The 23,593-nt window shown below is 39.5% G+C and overlaps 2 protein-coding genes and 4 non-coding genes across 6 annotated transcripts; all 6 read right to left on the bottom strand.

Annotated features, from left to right (window-relative positions):
- Nucleotides 1-3,689: 3,689 nt before the first annotated feature.
- On the bottom strand, nt 3,690-6,032 carry C1H18orf32 (chromosome 1 C18orf32 homolog). Its single transcript, XM_053448235.1, has 3 exons — nt 5,973-6,032; nt 5,065-5,249; nt 3,690-3,993 (listed from the first exon to the last, which is right to left on the bottom strand). Exons 2-3 carry the CDS (start codon nt 5,242-5,244, stop codon nt 3,919-3,921), a joined length of 255 nt encoding a protein of 84 aa, XP_053304210.1. The 5' UTR covers nt 5,245-5,249; nt 5,973-6,032; the 3' UTR covers nt 3,690-3,918.
- Nucleotides 6,033-10,921: 4,889 nt separating this feature from the next.
- Nucleotides 10,922-14,790, bottom strand: RPL17 (ribosomal protein L17). The gene is made up of 6 exons (XM_053448234.1): nt 14,686-14,790; nt 14,558-14,598; nt 13,533-13,667; nt 12,575-12,673; nt 11,490-11,681; nt 10,922-11,011 (listed from the first exon to the last, which is right to left on the bottom strand). Exons 1-6 carry the CDS (start codon nt 14,723-14,725, stop codon nt 10,964-10,966), a joined length of 555 nt encoding a protein of 184 aa, XP_053304209.1. The 5' UTR covers nt 14,726-14,790; the 3' UTR covers nt 10,922-10,963.
- LOC128468833 (small nucleolar RNA SNORD58) lies at nt 11,299-11,365 on the bottom strand. Its single transcript, XR_008345907.1, has one exon. It is a non-coding gene; the product is annotated as a small nucleolar RNA SNORD58 (small nucleolar RNA).
- LOC128468826 (small nucleolar RNA SNORD58) lies at nt 11,871-11,937 on the bottom strand. The gene has a single exon (XR_008345904.1). It is a non-coding gene; the product is annotated as a small nucleolar RNA SNORD58 (small nucleolar RNA).
- Nucleotides 12,980-13,046, bottom strand: LOC128468838 (small nucleolar RNA SNORD58). The gene has a single exon (XR_008345908.1). It is a non-coding gene; the product is annotated as a small nucleolar RNA SNORD58 (small nucleolar RNA).
- A 21-nt stretch (nt 14,791-14,811) lies between the features above and the next one.
- Nucleotides 14,812-14,877, bottom strand: LOC128468820 (small nucleolar RNA SNORD58). The gene has a single exon (XR_008345903.1). It is a non-coding gene; the product is annotated as a small nucleolar RNA SNORD58 (small nucleolar RNA).
- Nucleotides 14,878-23,593: the final 8,716 nt, after the last annotated feature.

Raw genomic sequence — 23,593 nt, 5'->3', positions numbered from 1 at the left:
ATCGATATATTGTTACTTAAAATATTTATAAGACAAAATATTGCACAATAATAGCATCAAATGGCATAGTGTAAGAAGGATAGTTTAGTCACCGTAATGCTTTTTTTTAGTGATTACGTTAACAATACTTTACCTGTATACTAATACTGGTTGCATTTAGTATTTTATTTCCACCCTTGTTTTTTACACTATTTTTTTGCTGTAATTTGTTATAACTAAACAAAATTAGTGACATCCTTTTATAAAACAATATTTCCTTAAAATATATATTAAAAAATTGCATTTTTATTTGTATTGTTAATTGAATTAGAGGCAAATGTGTGTTTGTATTTAAAAAAATGATGATAAGACGAGCGTTGTGGAATATCAACCTCAAAGCAAAACTCATACCACGGGAATGGGTGGTGAATTTGAGAAAACATCCTAAAATAAAACCTTTTTCCCCCATTTATACAACTAACATGGCTGGTCCTGAACAACACGTGTGATTAGTAAATCTTGTATGTAATGGACGTAATGAGTGTATTTACCTGGGAAAGAGATGCTTCTGCCTCTGTAGCTCACAGGACTCTGATTTTGTTTCTGGCTCTCCTCTTTTATCTTGGGTGGTTTATGGTATATTTTATGGCATACAGTTAGCACCTTGAATCATTCCTAACGATCCTTTTTTTCCCTCTCTTACATTTTTTTTCCAGTATAAATTCCATTGTATAAATGCCAGCGGCTAATTAACAGAGATTAGATCTCCACCTAGAGGGGACCGAAGCTGGACTGGAGTCAACTTTCTGCTGCCTTGGACAAGAAGGTTGACAGGAAGCTTAGAAAACAATATACAGTACATATATATATATATATTTTTAGACACACAGATAGAAAAAAGACTTTATTTACCCAATTTACTCCCAATTTACAGAGCATGACCAATATTTTGAGAACTAAGAAAATTCACGCTGAGCCGTACAGTGCTGCGGAATATGATGGTGCTATATAAAACAATGAATAATAACTGATCTATCACTTGATTTTGTTTTATTATAGACATTTTATCCACATAAATATTAAAGAAACTACAAGAACAGAGATTATATTCATAATTACACTTAATATTAAACCGCAAATTATTTTCAAGGGGGATACAGTTTAATTCATACAGCAAGCAGAATATAATATCAGTAGGGCCAATGCCGACTCGCAGTCCTCAGATTAAACGTTCATTCTTGGGGTCTCCGCCATCTTGTTTTTTTGTTTACACCATTGAAGAATGGAATGCAGATCTCTTCCAACATGGTGTTGGTGACGGCTTTTGACAATCGAAGCCGACCGGCCATTGTTATTATTTTCCGAGGTACAAAGGTATATCAGTGGTGGTTCTGTCTAGACTTGTGCATTCGTCTTCAGGCGAACATGAAAACGAACACAAAGAGCGCGTTTTCGTGTTCGTTCCGAAGACACGTAGAAGACAAGACAGCGGCGGTAAAACGTAGACGAAGACACACAACACGAAGATCTTCGTAATCGTCTTTGTCTACTAATCTCCCCGGTCCCTTCCCCATCTACCTTACCTTCGCGGTATCGCAGGAGTTGACGGAAGCGGAAATCTGTAGGTTCGCCGTCAGGGGTTACAGGGCAGTGCGAGTGAGCCTATTGGTCGTCTACAGGGACCTCCTCTGGCATCAACCAATTGGCCGGTTGTTCAGAACTCTAAGCATCAATACAGCGTAAGCGTGAACATCCGTCCAATAGCCTACCTGTGCCTAATTACACCAATACATGGAAACAAAGGCAAACAAAAACATCATACCGAAAAAAAATCCTGTGTCAAAATTCATTCATGTCTCCATGGCCCTGAATTATTTAATATTTAAAGCAAAATATGAAATAATGTGAAGCCATAAATACCCCTCCTTTTTTTCCTCTGGATTTCTCAGGATTATGTGTGGATAATTCTGCAGTTGGGTTTTCTTGATTTTGTTTGTTTAATCTATACAGATATACAGAGAGATCTGGGAGATCAGGTGTTTTATTTTTTTTCTCTTGTGATAAAGATTGTTATAAGGTGGCCTCTTCTCACGCTTTTAAAAACACATCAAGTTAAGACCGACACCTCATTATATGGATCTTCTTGGAAATATAAATCAGTAATTAGAGTCGCTGGTATGGACCTTTAAACCCTGGCGCAAAAACTTGGCCATTGGTCTCCCGGTTCCAGGAGTTAAAGTCAGCTGAAACCTATGTAAGTTTCTGGGCGATTCCAGTATAATGTGTTATTTTCATCAGATGGAACACCATCTTTAAACGTAACATGACTTATTTTAGGTTCATATATATGTCAGGTGTTATAAAAATCCAATTTATTGTATAAGCCAATGTTAACCTTTTTCAGGATGCAAAGTGAAAATATATATTGCAGTGAGGTGAGGCTTGGTTTATCCCCAGATACCCATAGAGGGAGCCAATCATTTAGTCAAAAGTGTTTGAAAAAGCAAGGCTGTAGTGTGAGGTCTCGCTGAATGGGTGCATCATGTATGTAAATTGAAAGAGAATCACCTATGATGTTTATTACAGCAGAGGGAAGATGTATAAGTGTGACTGATATCATTTTGGTACATTGTGTATCTGTATGAAATCATTAGCACCAGGAAGGTATCTTTACATCATCATTATATATATATATGTGATTGAATTTTTATGATATATATTTCTGTTGGCAATTATCTATATAAATAATGTAAGCTGCAGCATTCTAGATCACGTTATTCAAATGTATGTGTTATCTATGTTATGAAAAGGGCAACTTAAGAAGTTTTATTGTCAAAAGTTGAACAATGCCTCTTATTCTTGTGTATAGAAGGCATTTGCATAATAAAGAACACAAATAGTAATGCAGACTTTGTGTATAACTGTACTTTGCAGCAGGTTTCAAATGAGCATTTCTTTATAAACTCTATTCTTACTCACAGGCCGACCTGCAGCTAGTGATGAGGGGGCCAAGCTGCGCAGGAAAATAAGGGGTTCTATGCACTCAAATTATGTTTTTAAGTGACAGCTACAATATGTGGAGAGATTTTATGGTGAAATTGGTTTTGCTTTTTCTTCTCTATGGGTATAAATACAGTTAACCTCTTAATGTGCAGAGGGAAGGACAGTTGGAATTATGGATAAATTGATTAAAAAGCTGGAAATCTTTAATGTATTTTTATTCATAAAAACAGGAATCCAATTGCTTAATCTACTGTTAATAAAAGCATTAAAGTAATAAGTGTTTAGCTTGGTAGATCATGTTTTTTTTTTGTTAAAATAGAATTTTAACTTTGTGATCTCGCTCTCCGGTATGAAGGGCCAACGCCAGCGAGCTTTTCCTATAGGAAGGACTAAGCAGGCCCTGCATAATGTAAATTCTTTCAATCGACTTGCAAGAACCGCCAGACTCTGACTTGTACAAAACATTATACAGGGCCAAGAAAACACGGCAGGAGGAGCCCACTGCAGTTGGCTTATCATAATGCAGAGTGAATAAAAATTGGTATTTGCTTTACTGTGAAGTCACCTACAAAGTACAATTCTATTTAATAAATCCTCAGTTCGTCTTCACATTGTGCATTAATTAAATAAGAGCAGACACACTCCATTATGACGTGGCATGAATTCCAGAAACATAGCAATGAAAACTGCAGAAATTATAGCTGAAATAGACTTAAGATATTTATACATCTATTTAGACGTGAAACAGGAAAGCAAATTTGGGTAATATGTAAAATCTGGAATGCAATATATTAATATATACAAAGATTTCTTCTTCATTCATCTACAGTAAATAAATATTTTTCCAAGTGTCTCAAGTCGGTGGCCATTCTTTCACTTCATACATGTCGAGGTACAAGAAGAGCGAACTGCAGAGCCGGACCTTCACAAACTCTGTTAATCTGTCTTTTTATTGGGAATAACTTCTTGTTCTTGGGTAACATTTCCATTACAGATTCCATTACTGTCCAGCTGCACAAGAAAAATATATATATATAAACATTTCCAGAAATGATGACATTAATGTAACCTTACAAATGGGTCGCCTAGATATACAATTAACCCTTCACGTCTCTTATCACAATGAATAAAAGAATAAAAAAAAAGGCCAGGTGCGCTTAAAAATTATGTTCTTAACACTAGACATCTGCAAATACATTTTAGCATTAACATGTATGTATGAAAATGCCCCAATGCAGGTTTTAAGTTTATTTATATAAAACTATAAATATGAGTGATAGATATAATATTTAATTATTTATGCTAAATCTAAAAGCCCCCCGCACCATACTTCCCCCTGGTGAGCGGAGCAGCTTGGTTTCGCGGCTTCCAAGCTGATGGCGCTTTAACCAGCACAAATAGGTGCCGACACTTCAATCCTGATTGCCTGTGCATGCAGTGTCGCTCGTGCATGAACAAAAGACTGAGAAGTGCTGATTGCTAGAACTAAACATGCAAAGTCTGATACTCAAACATTGCCTTTTAATCAAAGGAAACATTTTACCTATGCTGTTACTGCCATTACTATTTAATAATTTATATAGCTCCATCATATTCCATACAGCTGTACAATGGGTAAACATGATATTCACTACTTGTTATGTCCTAACAATCTGACTTACAGAAACAGGTAAGGAGGGCCCTGTTCAAATCTAGTGGGAGCCAGGGTGTATTACACAATAGGTAAAAGCGCTGCTGGATGGACCAGCCACACTAGTATAAGTATAGCAGGAGAGTGACTAGGAAAGGTGTACTGATGGGGGAGTGTTAGTGTTGGAGGGAGGGAAGATGAGACGTTCGGTTTTGGAGAGAAAACGTTTCAGGAAACGTGCAGACATCCAGGCATTACAGGATCTAAAACAGAGGGAGAGAGATTAAGACAGGATAGATAGATCTGGGTGTCGTCAGCATACAGGTGGTATTGAAAGCCAAAGGAAGAGATTAGTTTACGATGGAGAGGGGAAGCGAAAGTGTTACTGGAGACAGAGATGCTGAAAGCACGATCAGTAACGATCATTACTTATCGTGTCGGACGTATGATACCTTGTTGGTCCCGTTAAGTGCTTGCTTCTCCTCTTTACTGGAAGGAGGGGTATTCTGAACTGCTTTCTTTGGCCAGATACGGTTGATGATGGGTGATATGAAGGGATATACAATGGGCTCCAAAAATTTCTTGTACACCCAGAGGAGGACTGGAATCACAATGCATGGAATGCACACCATTCTACCTGATGAGCAGCAAAAACATAAAGGATTAGAGAGTAAAATAATCAGTTCAATCACTTACTTTGCATATCATATAACACACATATATATATCATACAACACTCTTATATACAACGCTCTTGCGTGCCTGAGAATTAGACTGTTACAAACCAAAGATAAACGCGTCTATAAGCAATTTCCTAAAAATGACAAGAATTAAAATATATTTACATTTGCTGGCCATTAATGAATGATTAGTGGTGACCTTTAAACACAGTACAGCATTAACCCTACAAGTTCATCATTCTGATATTCAAAGCAAAGACAGACTAGAAGTTATTCCTTTAGATTTAATTTATTAAGAATATCAAATTCTACTTAAACTGCAAACTAAACGTATCAAAATGAGCTCACTTTCTCAGTTCACTGCGTTTTTCACACTAAAAGATCTTCCCTCCCCTTGTGCGATCCAAACCCCCCCATCTGCTTTTTTCGTGAAAAAGCACAGCTTTGGCGTAAAAACAACCGATGAACATTCACCATTACAGCTACGCAGACAGCTCTGTCATGTATGGAGTCAGCACCTTCTCCTCCTGCCCTAATAACCCCTGTAAACTTGCCCCACGAGCCCAGCCTCCCCTCCCGCCTGGGTAACCTCTGTGTCCGCTCTCCTTATATACCCCCTTCCCTTCTGTTATATTATTATTATTATATATTCATTCGGTCTAAACCATCGACAAACTAACCTGCTTCCGCGATCTCACTAACGCCGTCTAGTTTGCTAACCGGAAGCCTGCGTCACATCCTGGAGTTACGTCACTGGAATATTTACAAGGAGTTACACAATGCAGTAAAGTTGCCGCGCAGCGCCCCTATCGGTGATTATGCAGTATGCACCGAGCTGTGCGCGCTAGCGATGTACGTTTTTTTTTTTAAAGCGCATCATACAAGCCGCAGAATCCCCTCCCCCATCTCTGTCACACAACGGGGGGATCAGCAGGTTTTAACACCAAGGGGCAGTTATGTAAAAAAAAAAAAAAAAAAAAAATATATTAAAAAATTGGAAAAGGGTCAGACTGGCCATATCGGCCCCCAAAAAAGAGTAGTGTAAAGCGATACCTATTTCAGGACAGTCGCTACACGATTCATCCTTTTAATAATATATACATTGTAGCGAATCTATGCTATAAAACACTACGCAAATATTAAGCTCATGAATGCACTCGATGTTCCATAAGTGGTGCATTTTACTGGGCTAAAAAAGAGTGCTTGTTACGCTTTTGGGACATCAGAGGTCTCTTCATCCATAGTGATTTTTAAATCACATCACTATTATTATTATTATTATCTTTTATTTGTATAGCGCCAACATACATATATTCAAGAGGTCTGAAAAGACGAGAATTGACAGACTAAGACAAACCCATGCATTAGGTAGAGAGAGTCCTGCTCGCAAGCTTACAATCGCTATATTAACATCTACCACCTCTGCTGGGAGGCTGTTTTACCTATCTTCCTTACATAGCATCTATGCCTGACCATCTAGTTTTAGATTCTGGCCTCTTGATTCTGGCCCAGACAGACTGAGCTCTCTTAGTCTTTCCTGATAATTTTTTATCCAGCAATCCATTCCCCCCATTTTAGTCGCCCTTCTCTGAACTCTCTCCAATATCTCAATATCCTTCTGCACATGGGGTCTCCAAAACTGCCCCCGATACTCTAGGTGAGGTCTGACCGGAGATCTGTAACGTGGCAGAACCTCTCGCTATACAGCCCAGCACCCTGCTTACTGGTTTGTTAAATAGTTGCTTCACTGACCCCCAAATAGCCATGATGGAAAAACAATAACATAATTTGGGGTCAGAACTGATTTGCTGGATGTTGTTAGACGTGGCTGGGGGCAGGGAGTTACTAAAACTATGTTTTACTATGTGACTTTGCAGGCTATAGGTAACTTTCTACGTAATTTAGTAGGTTTCAGAATTTTACATGTATATTGTATAATGTATGTACTGTATTGTCACCGTATAATTTATGCACCCATCTGCTGCTGTTTTTATAAAATTCATCTAGGGCTTTTAGGGCTGTAGGACCCTGCGATACCCTCATACCCAGCAAACATTGACACTTGGGAGCTATGCTCACCTGCAGCATATGTCATACAAATAGAAAAGCACCACGCCAACTCCAAGAGGAGCAGGCTGTGACACCTGGTAGGGGGGCTTTTCACTTTGAGATTTATTCACTTAATGAAGAATTTACACCCCAATCGGTTTTTCCAAACATCAGTGGCGTCTCCAGCTTTCATATTTAGGGGGGCACATGGGGGCACAGGGACAATTATAAAACACTACATATATATATATTTCTTTGGGCCACGCTCCATGGCATGCAATCACTCCCTCCGCTACCACACCAAAAAATAAAATATTTGCCACACTGACTGCAGATCAGAGGAAGACTGAGAGAGTCAGTGCAGTGTTCCCTCCTTCTGACTGCACCGTGACATTGAGAGGTCCTCTCCCCCGTAATCATCCACAGAGTCCCTTTGTCCCCTCATTCACTAAGTCATACCTCTCTTTAACCTACTCCCTGTAGTACAGGTAATTGATGAAATAAACAACACATGGAAACAGCACATGCAACTGAATAAGACATAAAAGCCCTGTATTTGCAGGTATACATTAATACTGTATGGAAACATAGCATTGCAGGTATAGATCAACAGAACACACAAACCCAGCATTGCAGGTATAGATCACGTGTAAACTAAGCACTTAAGGTATGGAAACATAGCATAGCAGATATGGATCTACAGATTAACACAAAAACTCAGCTTTGCAGGTATAGATCAATTGGACTTCACATAAAAACTTAGCATTAAAGGTATATTTAAAACCCCCTAAATTACAGGCATAGATCACAGGTCGCACACCCCAAAGCCAGCCCTGGCGTCCACACTGCCCACATAGAACCTGACCAGCACCTAAATTACACACGCATTGTATGTGCCATCTTTGTCCCCAGACAGCCCAGTATGAGTCAACATTGCCCCTAAACAGCCGAGCGTACGCCATCTTTGTCCCATAAACATGCTGCCTGTGTCATCTTTGTCCAAGAAATACCCTGGCTGTGCCATCTTGGTCCCCAATGTTAAACACTCTACTTATATCTCTGCCTTTTTGACAAATCAGTTATACACCTATGATTCACACAAACACTTTTACAGTCACTCACTAATTCACTTTCACAATTAATTCAATCATTTATTCTTTCACTCTTTCACAAATTGTTTACACATATTCATTAATTCCCTCACTCATTCACACAATTCATCTACACATTAATTCATTTATTCTCACTCATTCACACCATGCATCTACGCATTAATCCTGCTTCACTGCTGAGCGCCGGAACAAGACTTATATATTCTGGCGCCCAGCATGAAATGCCGGCACCGCGACAAAGACAGAGGCCTCGCAGAGGAGAGTGACAGGCGCCAAACGCTTGCTGAAAATTTATTACTGAGCAACCACTCTGCTCCTCTCTCCTGCGCGTCTATCACGGCTGCACAAAAAATGAAAAATACACAGTGTTTCAATTGGGGGGGGGCTAAACACTATCCGCCAAATTTTTCTTTGGGGGGTTAAGGTACAATTTGAACGTACCTTTAAAGGGCCTTACACTCTGCCTTTACACACGTGCCCATAAACACGCATATACTACCTTACACATGACTGCCCATTAACACACATATACAGACTGCCCTTACACATACACTGCCCTTACACATACCTGCTGATAAACACATCTTTCATCCTCCACCTTCCATTAAATTTTGGAAGCACGAGGTCTGTCACTCCAGGCCTCCGCTCTAGCGCTCTCTTTTTACTATGTGACAGCTTTTGATACGGAGCGCAGGGTGGGCGTCATTTGCCGGCGTGTAGCGATAAGGAAGCACGGAAGTTGAGGTCTGAAGTGACGGACCTTGCACTCCCTAATGTCGGATCGGTTAGAGGGTGATTGTGATCTCCCCATCCAATCCTGCAGCTGCTGATCAGGTGGCTGCGCCTGAGGAGAGTGCCTATCTCGCCTCACCCTTCTTATGGCCCTGCAGTGGGGTCTCCAGCAGTTATATTAAGGGGGCACAGGGGGAGACAACCTATTTTAGTTATATAGTACATACATAAATACTTGCCCCAGCACCCGGTCTGCACCCACAGAGGTCTCCTCTCAATCTGGTTTAGGTGCACCCTTTATTCAGTCTATACTCTTTGGACTTAAAACAGTAACAGTAATGTATAGACTGTCAGAATACACATGTACACTGCCCTTACAAATACCTGCCCATAAATACGTACACATTCACGCTTGCCCTTAGACATACTTACCCTAATATAAAGTCACTGTTCTGAAAGCGATGTCCGTAAACTTTGCACAATGCTTCCCCCTAATAGTATTCTTTTTCCCTGGTGGAAGCCACTTGAGCTAATTGCACACAAGCCAGCCCAAGGGATTGAGCCAAGCAGCTCTGGAATACACCTTGACTGCAATGACCTTCAAGGAGAGCTTGGCTGGTCCCATATAATTTATAGATAAATCAGTGGCATGTCTCTAGTACCTCCGCTCATTAATAAATTTTACAAGGCTAGCGCCGACCTTCTTGCTGCAGAAGTCTGTCTAAGAAAGGGAGCAACTTGAAAATCATGACTCTCCCTTACATAAATCCCCAAAAAACTTAATTTATGGGAAAAGCTGGGTAGCGCAAGTTATTTTGGCTGTATGAAGGTTGCTAATGACATGGTGTTGCAGTCTCCTGTGCACCAAGGGCAGAGCATATATTCACTCTAGATTGTAAGCTCAGGGCCCTCCTCACCTGTTTGTCATCTTTTGTTATATATTACTTATGTCCTGTCTACGCTTTGTACAGGACTGCAGAATCTGATGGTGCTAAAGAAAACAAATAAGATAACCGATATATTCAACATCCATCTCTAACACCAGTAGTTTCTCTATACCATACCTCCTATACAGCCCGTGACAGGGCTTACACTGAGAAAAAGCACAAGCTATAGTTATATATGGTGTGGGTTAAAAAAGAAAAGAGCGTGACGGCAGCAATTCACATTAGTGAAGGTGGAGATTTAAGAACTGAAGTTTCTAGTTGCGTAGCAAGCTTCTAATTAGCTATATGAGCTGCCAAGGCAGGAAGGGTGCGTTATATGCCAACAGCAAACTCTAAGCCAAAGGGTATAATTAGGGACAAACAGCGACACAGCATAGATAAAACCCACTCAAACATACAGGGCAAGTTTTTCTTTTTATGTTACACAAACATACCAATATTTACTTAGTTTGAGAACACTAACAGAAATAGCATTGCACTAAATGTGATATGTGATCAATTTCATTCAACACGACTTCATAACTCAGTAGGAATGATCGCAAATTATGCAGACCCTAAAATGTTACACTAGGACAGCTTCATCGATGATAGGTTAATTTTAATATGTAAAGACCGTTACTCTTCCATTGTACCCTGTGGGGGAATCTGAAACCCAAAGTTAAACAAAAAAGACTGGTTGTGCTCTGCTACGTAACCCAAGTTTAAGGATCCAATTTATTTTTTTGTTTCAATCATTTGTTCAAGAGAAAAAAAAAAAAAAAAGAAATAGAAAAGACATCAGAAGCAAAGTTTTTAGAACACGGTAGTTTATTTCTGTACATCTGCGAAACTTTACTCCCGAGCCATAAGTTTCTGCTTTTTCAGCTTCTTCTGGGAGATCTAAAAAGTAAAAATGAATTCCATATTAACATCAATCTGTGAAAGTATTTTACATAAATATTTAACGACAAAAGGTAAGCTACAGACTTACAGCCAAACAAAAGCACAAATAAATCCGATAAAAGGAGTCACTCCAGAAGCATCAGATTTTGACTATACACCCGAATTCCCAACGTGGCGTCTCAGACCAGTTTAAGTGGGATTTTCAATAACAGAACAAATACTAATGTCGATCAGGCTAATCATTGCTTATTGCTATTCAGATCATTATTGCTGTATTAATATTGGTGGCTCAGATTAAAGGTTTGTTTCATCTTTGACTCCAAAGGTGTCCTAAGATAGTCATCATCGCCACCATTCTACCCAAAGTATTAATAGTATTTACATTTTTACTTAAGTATGCCCTTCCTTGTATCAAGACACTGCTTATAATAGGCACATGCTTTTCCATAGAAAAAGAAATCCTTAAAACAATTACCTTTTTCTTTTGAGCCACCTCCTCTTCAGGTTTGGGGACAATCTGCTCCTTTTCAGTTAAAATCATCTCGATGTGACATGGGGAGCTCATGTAAGGGTTGATACGGCCGTGAGCACGATAGGTTCGTCTGCGCATCTTGGGGGCCTTATTCACCTGAATGTGCTCGATAACTAAAGAATCCACATCCAAACCCTACAAGCAAAAAACACAAAAAAGTTTAATTTCCAGACAGAACCTTAAATAAGCAGAAAGCATACAGTAATAAGCTGCAATGTAACGGTAGCACCAAACATTAGCCCTCCCTCTCATCTCCCACGGTTTTGCAAACACTTCAGGAAATTGGCCTAAAGTGCAGATTTTACTGCAGCAGCAAAGGCAATGGTGGCTCAGATTAATGATTTGTTTCATCTTTGATTCCAAAGGTGTCCTAAGATAGTCATCATTGCCACCTTCCAGGCCCTTGCCTCCAATACAGATATATCTTAACGTGTGTGCATGTTGTACACTAGATTAGTTGCACTATTAAGAAGTTTACAGTACATTTATCCAATTTCACCAACTTCAACGACCCATTCATAAAAAAAAAAAATTCTGTAGGGCAAAACAAAGATCACACACTGCGCACATTGTACAGAAACAATGTTAACACAAAAAAAGCCATCTTATTTCATATACACATACGGGAACATGCATAGGCACATTGCGCATGCTATTCTATTTGTTTTACTGTCCCTAGATTGTAAGCTCTTTGAGCATGGACAACCTTGCCTCATTTCTGTAAAGCAAATTGTTGTACTTGTTATATCCTGTTTACCTATTGTACAACGCTGATATGATAGCGCTATATATAAAAAGAATCCCCTACTGGGGAGTTCTCAACGTACAATGGCATAGAAATAAATTCTCAGTAACAAAGACGAGGTCAACTATGAGAAATGTGCGATTTTCAAATTTGACACTTAAACTGGAATTTCATGCTTCATGGAGGACAACTCGTTACAAGAGCACGGCAAAACTACACAGAAAATCCTTGCAAAGCCAGTCATATTTCAGCGTCAAGGACCACTCACACAAGATAAACCTACCTTGAGTTCTGCGTTACTCTCAGCATTTTTCAGCATGTGCAGGAGGAAGTCAGCACTCTTTTTTGGCCAACGTCCCTGTGTCCAGTCCCACTGTTTGGCCTATGTGCAGAAAACATAAAACCGTTATAACACACACCAACACCTCATGTGCTTCCAATGTACAGTAGTAAAAGGGTCCCAACAGGAACATCAGGGGAATTAACCTGGCCTACCTAATGTGGACCCATTTGGTAATTTAAAAAAATGACGCCTTGAACATTGAGGACGCGGCCTCATGTTCAGCACTGGAATGCAGAGTACAAGCAAGGAACCCCCACACACCCGTTTCCCAAATAAAAACAAAATATCAGACATCTGAATCCGTAATTTATTCCTATTCAGATTATTATTGCTGTATTAATATGGGTGACTCAGATCAATGATTTGTTTCATCTTTGAATCCAAAGGTGTCCTAAGATAGTCATCATCGCCACCATTCTACCCAAAGTATTAATAGTATGTACATTTTTTCTTAAGTATGCCCTCTGCTACCCATGATTCCCTGTACCCAGTCACTGCTTAATATCTTATTAAATGCAAGTTCTCTTATTTCTAGAAACCAACTGTTGTGTTAAAAGCCCTTAAAGCCATATGACCCCCCCAAACCTGAATTGTCAAAGCTTTCAAATGTACTATACTTTAATACATTTATAACTCAACGCATAATTAGAATCATCCCTAGTAATACTGGATACCCAATCCTTTTTAATAAATTATTGTTTAATGTAAATTACTGCTTCTTTTTGCCAGAAACACCTAATTTTCATGTGACACAAAAAGCAGGCACTGATAGGCCGCTGACAAATAAACTAAAAAGGTTTGTAGGCAAGTGGTATCCATTCTTCTTATTCACAAGACAGACTAGAATAGGTTTAAACAAAACCTAAGAAGTTTCTATGGAAGGATGAAGGGCACTCACCTGGGCACACCTGCCGACACCACCGTTGTAGCGACGGAAAGGAACACACTGCTTCTTCAGAGTGACATCCTTCAGGTACTTAGTGGCTTTGCGGATGTGCATGCCCTTGATAGCTTGAGCCGTCTCACGAGTGTTCTGCAAGGAAACCCAACAGAATTTGGAATCATTATAAGCTTATAGAACGTTTAAACTTTTCCTAAAGAGTCATAAGAATATCCAAAGCAAAATAAAAAGTATTTCATTTCTCTTCAATACTGGTTGGTGCAGTCACGATCTTCACATGCATTATATCACGACATATGGTTGGTTAAAACAATGACCATTCGCTACGCAGCCAATTATCTTGTGTCATTTACAACAGAAGAAAGACCAGCTCGGGCTGGGTGTCACCCATGTACTAAGAAGAAGTTTGTAATACTGAAGGAAAGAGCATGCTTCAGATAACCCGACTTGGCATAAGAATCCTCGGGTCACTGCTACGTACAACACACATTACTGAACAATAACCAAACCATGTATACACAGCGTTTACTCCTCTAGATTGTAAGCTCTTTGGGCAGGGCCCTCCTCATCAGTTGTCTGTTAGTCAATTTGTTATGTTACATACTACTTATGTACCGTCTACCCATTGTACAGCGCTACAGAATCTGATGGCATTATATAAAAACAATAAAAAAACATGTATATACACAGTTAGTGCAAAGGTTTGGGGTCACTCAGCTCCATACACTTATGAAGATATTCCATTAAAGAGCAACCGTTTTCAGCTACAATAGTCATTTAAAACATTGACTTTGTCTGCGCTGGATTTCTGATCCATTTCATGTTATTTAAATTGACAATGTGCTTTTCTTTCAAAAACAAGGATATTTCTAAGTGACCCCAAAAGTTGGAACAGTGGGTTATATTTATCTAAAGATGAACTGCTCATGAGCTCTGTTTATGTTTAAGTCCACTCGGCTCAAAACTCAGGAAGAAAGAATATTCATACACAAAGAAACAGGTAATTTGGGTCTTCATCTTACCTTGAAGTGCACCCTGAGATTGGATCCCCGAGCCTTGCATGCTGCAGAGGGAAGAAAGCATGGTTATTGTGGTTGCCCAGGTTACAGACACCAATATCTTAAAACAGTTCAAGTGGAAAATTTCTTACATTTTGTGGGGTTTTCCGGGTCAAGGGAGTAGCGGACCATTTTCACAGGTTACCCTGAAACAGATATGAAGCGTTAGCCGTTTCAAACACCTTCACAGACTCAACAGACTGTCACCGCGTAAAGAAGCCGCTCAGAAAGAAAGTTTGTTTCATTATTTATCCAAAGGTGTCCTAAGATAGTCATCATGGCAGCTTCAAGGGACCACAAAGTATTTCGGGCCAAACATGCATGACAGCAAAACCCCATAAGTAGAAAGTCTACATGTTTACTAATAACTCCACAGAACACATACATGATCCACAACACACGTTTAGATTCAACACTGACACGGCTCACAACCCCTACGAGGCACATCCAGCCAGAAGCATGGACAGCCATACAAGCGCTTTCTATGACACCTTTACATAGGGACCAATGAGGTCTGCAAAGGTAGTGGGAGTCACAACAAGCCTCTACAACATGCTGAAGCGTTATATAGTTTACAGATACCACCTACCCTGGAATTCAGATTAACCTGGATATAAATTTAGACAGATCAGCATTAAGAGCACCTATTGCATCGATAAAATGCCTTATATCACGACTATTAGGCTGATCGACTCATTAGCCTGGCCGCTGCTTGCAGCCCTTTCTCTGAGTAATAGGTGCTTATTAAACTAGTACGAAGTCAGTAAAGAGCTCAGCGCTCGTTATAAGCATTAAAATGACCGCGCAAACAGCGCTCGGTTACGGAGAGCCGGGCTACAGCGCTTGTTGCTGCCCCTCCGGGATACAGGCCGCATCCCCGGTCCCTCCCGCAGCCCGTGACGGAGCCCTGCACTTCACACAAACCGACATATATCGCCGCCTTGCTGCTCCCGGGTAGTCAGGGTATTGTCCCAGTATGGTGAGGAAAGCCACCGGCTAAGGATGGGCTGGATATCCAACAGATTAAAGGCCGGGGCTCAGAGCCGCTCTCGGCAGCCATGTCTCACTCACCTCAGGCCGCGCAGGAAGAGGAATAGCAAAGCTTTCTGGGAGCGGTATCACAGTGCGAGATCTCGCGAGAAACGATACGAGAACACAATTTCAGCAAAGCGGCCATGTTGCCAACCAGGGTTGCCAACCATTGTGTTAGATTATGCGGTGATGCGACTGATGCGATGTTATTATTAACTATTAAGGCCGTGTGCCCGTTACCTATTAACCCTTTCATAGTCCATCACAAAGATTCTAATATATTTTAATATCGGTGGCAACCTAACGCGCCTAATATTGATTCTTATAAAACCGTGAATTAAAGGGACCCTCCAGTCATTAGGCGCTTATAATAGCTGCGTGGCCCCTTTAAATGTTTAAATGCCCCTACATGCATGTGCCCTTTCCAGGTCCTCCAGATAGTTGCCATGTAGTAGATTTGATACCCTGACCTCCAGTCAGCTCCAGCTTTGGCTCGGTAAAAGCGTCGGATCTTGGTCATTCCGTTACGTTTATTTATGTAGCGGCAGCAGATCCTGTAGCGGCGTTACAATAAGGGTTACAAAAAAGAAATGACAGTTTAAAATGACCGAGCAAACATTAACACGTACTGGTACAGAAGGAGTATAGGCCCTTGATCTTGTGAGCTTACGCTCTATTATGTGGTTAAAGGGGGGGTGACAGTAATAGAGGATGAGTGCTTGGATGAGGATGAGTTGATTGAAGTGAGGTGGCTTTATTAGGATGCCGGCTGAGAGTGTTGGGTGAAAAGGTTGTATGCTTCTCGGAAAAGTTGAGTTTTTAAATAGCATTTGAAAGTTACGTATCAGGGAAAAAGTTTGACCCAACGGGGAAGGCAATTCCAGACTTTCCAGCACCGGTGAAATCCTGGATGAAAGAAGAGGGAGGTCAGGGGTGTATTTGGATAGGAGGGTAAAGAGATAGGGGGTACAGAGTTGTTAAGGGCTCTGTAGGTCGGGGTTAGAAGTTTGAATTTGATTCTGGAGGGTATGAGGAGCCAATGGAGCGACTGGCACAGAGGAGCGGCAGATGAGGAACGGAGACAGAGAACGATTAATCCAGCTGCAGAGTTGGTGGATTGGAGCAAGGAAAGGTGGAAGAGGGGGAGAGCAGTTAGTAGGGAGTTGCAATAGTTCAGACGGGATATCACAAGGAAGTGGATTAGTATTTTGGTTGTGTCTTGCGTGTGGAATGGGCGTATTCGGGAAATGTTTTTCAGGTGAAGGAGGCAGGATTTGGTGAGGGACTGGAAGTGAGGGATGAAGGAGAGAGCAGAGTCAAGTGTGACACCAAGGCATTGAACTTGGTCAGCTGGAGGTCAGTGAGGCACTTTTCAAAACCCTAATCACAGGAGCAGAAACCGCTTCCATTCATTTTTTTTTATATACAGTGTATATATATATATATATATATATATTAAACTTCCGCACAATGTCCAAAATCCTTTTCAATTTTTAATTTTAATTTTTGGTTTTTACTCATTTTTGGACAATACATTTTATTTTCTACCCTTTCTTTCGTACAAGATTCGGAAATTCTGAAAAAATTCAGTCCTGTCTCTGCCCCGCCTTGTATATTAATTATGCTCCTCCTGAGATTTTTACTTTTATGTAATATAATAAAGTTTTTCTTAATGTAAGGAAGACTCACTTTAGTGAGAGAGTGGTGGATATGTAGAACAGCTTCCTAGCAGAAGAACCCTGAGGTCCACAGGACTCCTGAGATTTGTACTTTAATTTAATGTAATAAAGTCTTACTTATTGTATGGAAGACTTACTTTACTGTGGAGGTGGTGGATATGTGGAACAGCCTCCCAGTAGAAGTAACTTGAGGTCCACAGAACCCCTGAGATGTTTGTTTTTATTTTCTTCATCTTTGCACTTCTCTAATATAAGTTGGTGTTTTGGTTGATATTTTTAAAGATATTATTAAAAGTTTAATTTTAGCGTGATCTGAGGTAGGATTTTTTCAGTATCGATATCTCTGAGATTGCAATGGTTAACTATAGCCTTTAGTTCTTTTGCTGTAGATAATGTTTTGCATCATCCTTGTTTTTTTTTCCTGTGGAGTTTGCATTTGCTAATACTTAATAAGCAGCACCTGTTAGATTTATTGGACTCGGAATGCTTAACACATGTACCCACTTTGAACCTTAACCTCATTTTCTGGGTATGCTGCCAAGCAATTCTAGTCATAGCTTGTTGAAGCCTGTCTGACCCCAGATGAAGCTACATTTTTGTAATTACTGGCAACCGCCCCGGAAATTGTGCGAGAGGGAGAAATCACCCAGTTAGTTTTGTTGGGGATCGCCCTCGTTTTTGGAGATTCGACGAATGCACAAAATAGACAATTTATGTTTGGAAGAACTTGACTGGCCGCACAGATCACTGACCTCAACCTCATAGAACACCTTTGAGGTGAAATGGAATGGAGAGCCAGGCCTTCTTGTCCAACATTAGTGCCTGACCTCTACAAATGCTCTACTGGATGAATGAGCAAAAATGTTTTTTTCTATGGTTTTAAGTGAAAACCCTGAAAAAAGCATTAATACAAACCCATTAATACATTTATAGATGATTATAAGAAATAGTGTATGTACAAAAAATGATATGACAATTTTGCCCATTTCAGCTAAGTCTCCCTAATGGGCTATTTCTCATTATAATTTCCGTTGAATACCACAAAGTGCATTGAAACACTTTGTGTAAAGCTTGTGTAGTGTGTAAGGCAAAACATACAATAAAACGCTTCTATCTACAGTCTTTTCTTCTGCTTTCATTGCGTCTATCCAATGGATTCTGAAAATATAAAATATATGGGAATGAGTTATTACTACAGTTGGCGCGACGGGCTGTATACATTGTAAGAGAGCATCTTTTTTTTGCTTTCACTGAAATTATAATTATTGCTTTTTTCTGAGAAGCTGAATATTAGCTTAGAAGCACTGGGGGAATCTGCTGTAGAGCGATCTCTCCGCTCCCCTGGGGAAGTAGGACCATTTTCAGCCCATGACGTACCAGGTACGTCATTGGTCATCTTGGGACAACTTTTCATAACATACCAGGCTTTTCATTGGTCATGAAGGAATTAAAAACATTATAAATATGTCTAAGAAATTTGGTTAAATGCAGCCATATTGCCTTTATTTTAGAAAATAGCTTGAAATCTATATTAAAGGGTAAGTAGGGTAATTGAAAGCCTATTGTTTGGGTTGAAAACTGCTGTAATCCTGATCACTTTAAAATCTTGAGGAGGTAGCTTTGCCCATTAAAATTCCATTACTATAAAAAGTCTAATAAAAGCGGAGTTTAATTTTCTAGTAACAATGCATAATATTCTGTACGAAAGCTGTTTGGACCTGGACTTATTATTTTTCATTGATTTAATATATGGGTTAATGGTGATTTTGGGCCTCTGGTAAGCTGTTAGTTTTTTTGTTTTTGGCTAATAGAATTTTCCTAAACTAATTTTCAAAATATCTGCAAGTGTTTTGAAATATTCTACTGTCTGGTTACCTTATATCAAAATGTCTTTACTCTTTTACAGGGCAGACTGGCAACATACATCCTGCTTTATTACCATACCTGGGAACTTTTGGGCTCTGGCTATCCCACCAACCAACACATAATTGTTCACCCTGATCTTTATGTTTTGTGATTTACATACGCTATTAGATGCCCTCTCAAGACTGGTTTGGAGACCTCCCAGAAAAGATCCAAATCTGGTAAATGCTCCAAATTATGAATCTAGGTAAATTTGCCACTTCATTTCAAATAGTGATGGGAAGTTCTGAATAGTGAATCGGTTCATTTCGAGTTGTTCATTGAAATGGATCGATTCATGATTTGATTCATCGGTTCACTCCATGTCACTCACAGTAGTTACTACTTCCCAGTCCCTCCCTGCAGTCACACTGACGATTGGCCCTGCCCCTTCTACTTCCCAGTCCCTCCCTGCAGTCACACTCTGGATTGGCCCCACCCCTTTCCTTATAGGGTCCACACTGCTCAGCAACTAACCCAACAGTTAGTGTAAAATTTATATTTGGGCTGTTGAAAGTTAGGTGAGGTGGGGGTTAATTTAGGGGCAGTTATGGTTAATGGGGTGTTTAGGGTTAATTTAAGGCTGAGGACTGATAAATAAAGTTAACTTAAGGTGCAGTTAGAGATAAAGGGGGGCAAACTAAGGATAATTTAAATCCTGGTGGAGTGAAGATTAATCCTGTATTTATTTATAAAAGGATAATTGTGTCAGTGTGCAGTATACTGATAACTCAAAACTGCTTTGAACGGTTCTTTGAATCAATTAACTGATGAATCTGTGAACGAGTCTGTGAATTGATGAGCTGTAACCTGATCCCAGAGTCTGTGTCTGAGTGCTGTGCAGATGACTCACTCTAGGATCCGGTTACAACTGCATGATTCACAGACTGAACTGTTACAAATGAATCGTTCAGTCTACTGAACCTTTTCACCCGGATCATTGAACAACATTGGTTCAAAAGAACGATTGGTTCATGAACCGAACATCGCTAATTTCAAAATAGTTGAGAAAAACTAAGGCCTAGCTAGATGAAGCTTATCCAAAAATCGCATGATCGCATAGTTAAAGTCACCTCCTAATATCAAGTTATCAACAAACTTCATCAAAAATCATACCAGAGTGGCATGAAGCATTATTTCCACCTTGAGGTTCAATATGGCGGATGAGGAGGGCAGCTGGCCAGCTGCAAGAGCAGGACTGAAGCTTCTACCTCAATGCAGCGGCCATCAAAGAGCAAAGAATGGGAAACATAGATAAATTTAGATAAATCGATAAATAATATGACTTAAAAAATTGCAAAAAAAAAATGAATAAAATGCTAATTTTAAATAAATAACTATCAGAGATGTCACCACGACATCATAAGTGATAGCGTTTGGTTATAAAAAGGATAAGAAATGTAAAGTAGGTGCTCAAACACCTCATAACCCGTCTACTTGAAAAAACAATTGAAAAACATCCTTCCCTGTCCCCAACTTTAAAAATAATTAAAAAAATAGTGTGTAAGGGAGCAAATATGCGTGTGGGGGATTATTTTACTTGGTGGATTGTTTCATTAATGGCACCTAACTTGTGGAAGAAATGCTAAGACAAATTGCAAAATTTGTGGGATTTGTGGCATAAGGCTTTTCCTGGAGGCAAAGCGCCCCATGATATGCCTTTTAACTCCCTTTTATGCCACTCTGCCTCCTGAAATGCCTTTTAACCCCCTATATGCTACTCTGTCCCATGATATGCCTTTTAACCCCCTATATGCCAGATTGGAATATAGGGGTATAAGGCATTTCTGGAGGCAGAGTAGCATATGGGGGGTTAAAAGGCATATCATGGGGCAGAGTGGCATATAGGAGGGTATAAGGCATATCAGGGAGGCAGAGTGGCATATAGGGGCGTATAAGGCATTTCGGGGGGCAGAGTGGCAAGCCTGGGGGCAGATGTGCATAAATAAAAGGAAATAAAAACAATTTTTTTCTCAATCATAGCTTTTATCAAATATGAAAAAATAAAGAATTAAAAGTTTCTTACAAGAATATCGTGAAGAATAATGTGATCGCTGTTTTGTTCCACTGAATAAAATTGAACTTTTTCATCTAAAAATGTTTGCAGTAGCAAATGTTTTGATTCCATTATGTCTTATGTACTTATTTTATTAGGGCATTGTAACACTTTTGCTTTTCATTCCCAGTCCGGCCCTGCTCATGATAATACCATGCACTGACACCTACTCGAACATAACATCTATTACTATAACACACACTCATACTGACACCATACACTAACATGTACACACACTCATGTGAACATTATACACTAACACACACACACATGCTCACACCATACAATAACACCATACAGTAACAGATCCACGAGAACACAATATGCAAACAACTCATAGTAAGACGCAGTAACACACGTTGCTGTTGAACACCTATTTATTTTTAATACGTTTATCAGGTCATTCAATTGCACCCTGATATCTGTATCTGTTTCTCGCCTGAAGGCCAAACTTCTGTATGTAAGGATTTAGTACCCACATTGGTACTGTTTATGTGAAAAATTGAATGGATGGTTATAGTTACATGTAACCAGAAGATGGCGCCAACAGCCTAAAAACACTACATGCCAGCATGGATACATATATGTGCTGCACGCTTCTAAATCAGGAACATTCCGTCCGTCACAAACTATTGACCTGCTTGGTAGTTGCCATATTGCATATTAAAAATTGCATTTGTATCATAGTATTCTGTTGTTCAGGGCAGTGTCATTGTCATGGTCTTATATACATACGATAAGTGGCGTATTCTTGCCAAGGCCGACTTGGCATATTCTTGCCAAGGGAGGCAGGTCCAGGGGGGCCATTCCCCTCTTAAGTATTCAGGCTTCTGTAGCTCCAATGCTCAATGAGCCGATGAAAAGGGAGCTAACTGGACCCAACCGGCCCATTAACACTGTGGCGGGCCATAGTTTCATTCTCGCGTTCTTAAAAATGGAGCACGTGGGTGTGATGTCATATCCGGACACCCAGCAGTATGGATGGAGGCACGATGGGAGTGCTTAAGCCTAGGACAGTGCCGAAGATTAATATGCCACTGTATGGCCGGATACATAAGACGGAGGCAGTCAAATTGCCCATGATGGAGCACATCCACCAGATTCAAATTTATTAAGACAATGGCACAACCTTTATACCTTTTTTTTTTTTTACCAAGAATAATATTACCCAGTGATTTTAATTTGTTGCAAAAAGGCAAAGTTGTATGAATGATGGTTATTATTTTGTTTCAAATTGCTATTTCATCCCACAGCTGATTCGAATACTTAAAATTTTAAAGCCAGACGTGGTCAGGATCGATGTGTTTCCGCCTGAGGTGAGTAAGGATTCTGCTCTGAAAATTAGCCACTATGAAATAAGCTAGAGATGCACCGATATATCGGCGGCAGACAAATTCAGTAGCAATATTAATATATATATATATGATTGTTAACAGCAATTACACTCCTATCATGCCCAGGCAACAAGTGCATGCTGGACCCTGGGCATGATAGGAGGGTGATTGCTGTTAACAGTCATGTATGTATGTATATATATATATATATATATATATTAATATTGTTATTGATTTTTTTTGTCCAATTTTGGTGTGTTAATTACTTTTAATAAAAGTTATTTTTTAAAAAAATGTTTATCCTTAAAATAAACATTATTTATAATCACCTTTATTATTATTAGTAACATAGTCATTTAGGTCAAACAAAGACGCAAGTCTATCAAAAACCCCACACTGAAGCGATTTCCAATTGTGCCTAAAAAACAGGGGAAAAAATCCTTCTTGACTCCAAAGTGACTCCAAATCCAAAGATTTTTCACTGAATCATTGTGCTATTATTAACATTTTTGTAACAAAGCTACATATTTTATTAAGCTATAAAAAATATAAAAAATTACACCAAATCCATCAAATACAATGTATTCCGTGTATTTCAGATGATGTGAGGGGGCAAATGTTTTTGTTTTAAACAAAATGGTGTTCATTTTATGGGAAAAACTGTCTCTTTCAGTGGAACCCAACCTGCATGAATATTATTTCTATCGAACAGGAAGTGTATTTACTGACCGTGGACACGTGTATGTGTATTTAGGCTGTGACGCACACAGGGCCACGTGGGGGCCGATCAAACTTCAAGCAATTACCGTGACTCTCAAGTAACAGAAGGTAAGATTGGTTGCAGATGTTTAACTCCTCAGCCTCATTACAAGCAACAGACAGGAACCTGGACAATAATATATATTCTTGGGTTTGTTAAAATGTATTTTATATAATATGCATTACATAATTATATTATTATTAAATATATATTTGTATTATATCATATTTTAGCGCA

Source organism: Spea bombifrons, chromosome 1 (genome assembly GCF_027358695.1).
Source record: "Spea bombifrons isolate aSpeBom1 chromosome 1, aSpeBom1.2.pri, whole genome shotgun sequence".
In the NCBI taxonomy this organism is placed as follows: domain Eukaryota; kingdom Metazoa; phylum Chordata; class Amphibia; order Anura; family Pelobatidae; genus Spea; species Spea bombifrons.
Note: the sequence above shows the minus strand (reverse complement) of the source record. Positions and strands in the feature narration are given on the sequence as shown.

Excerpts from the sequence above, each read along its gene's own strand:
- C1H18orf32 (XM_053448235.1), bottom strand. The coding sequence starts at position 5,244 with ATGGTGTGCATTCCATGCATTGTGATTCCAGTCCTCCTCTGGGTGTAC. Across the intron at positions 3,994-5,064 it reads CACTTAACGGGACCAACAAG|CTGGACAGTAATGGAATCTG; the intron begins GTATCATACGTC and ends TTTCTTGTGCAG.
- RPL17 (XM_053448234.1), bottom strand. The coding sequence starts at position 14,725 with ATGGTCCGCTACTCCCTTGACCCGGAAAACCCCACAAAAT. Across the intron at positions 14,599-14,685 it reads CCCGGAAAACCCCACAAAAT|CATGCAAGGCTCGGGGATCC; the intron begins GTAAGAAATTTT and ends TTCCCTCTGCAG. Across the intron at positions 12,674-13,532 it reads GTGTCGGCAGGTGTGCCCAG|GCCAAACAGTGGGACTGGAC; the intron begins GTGAGTGCCCTT and ends TTCTGCACATAG.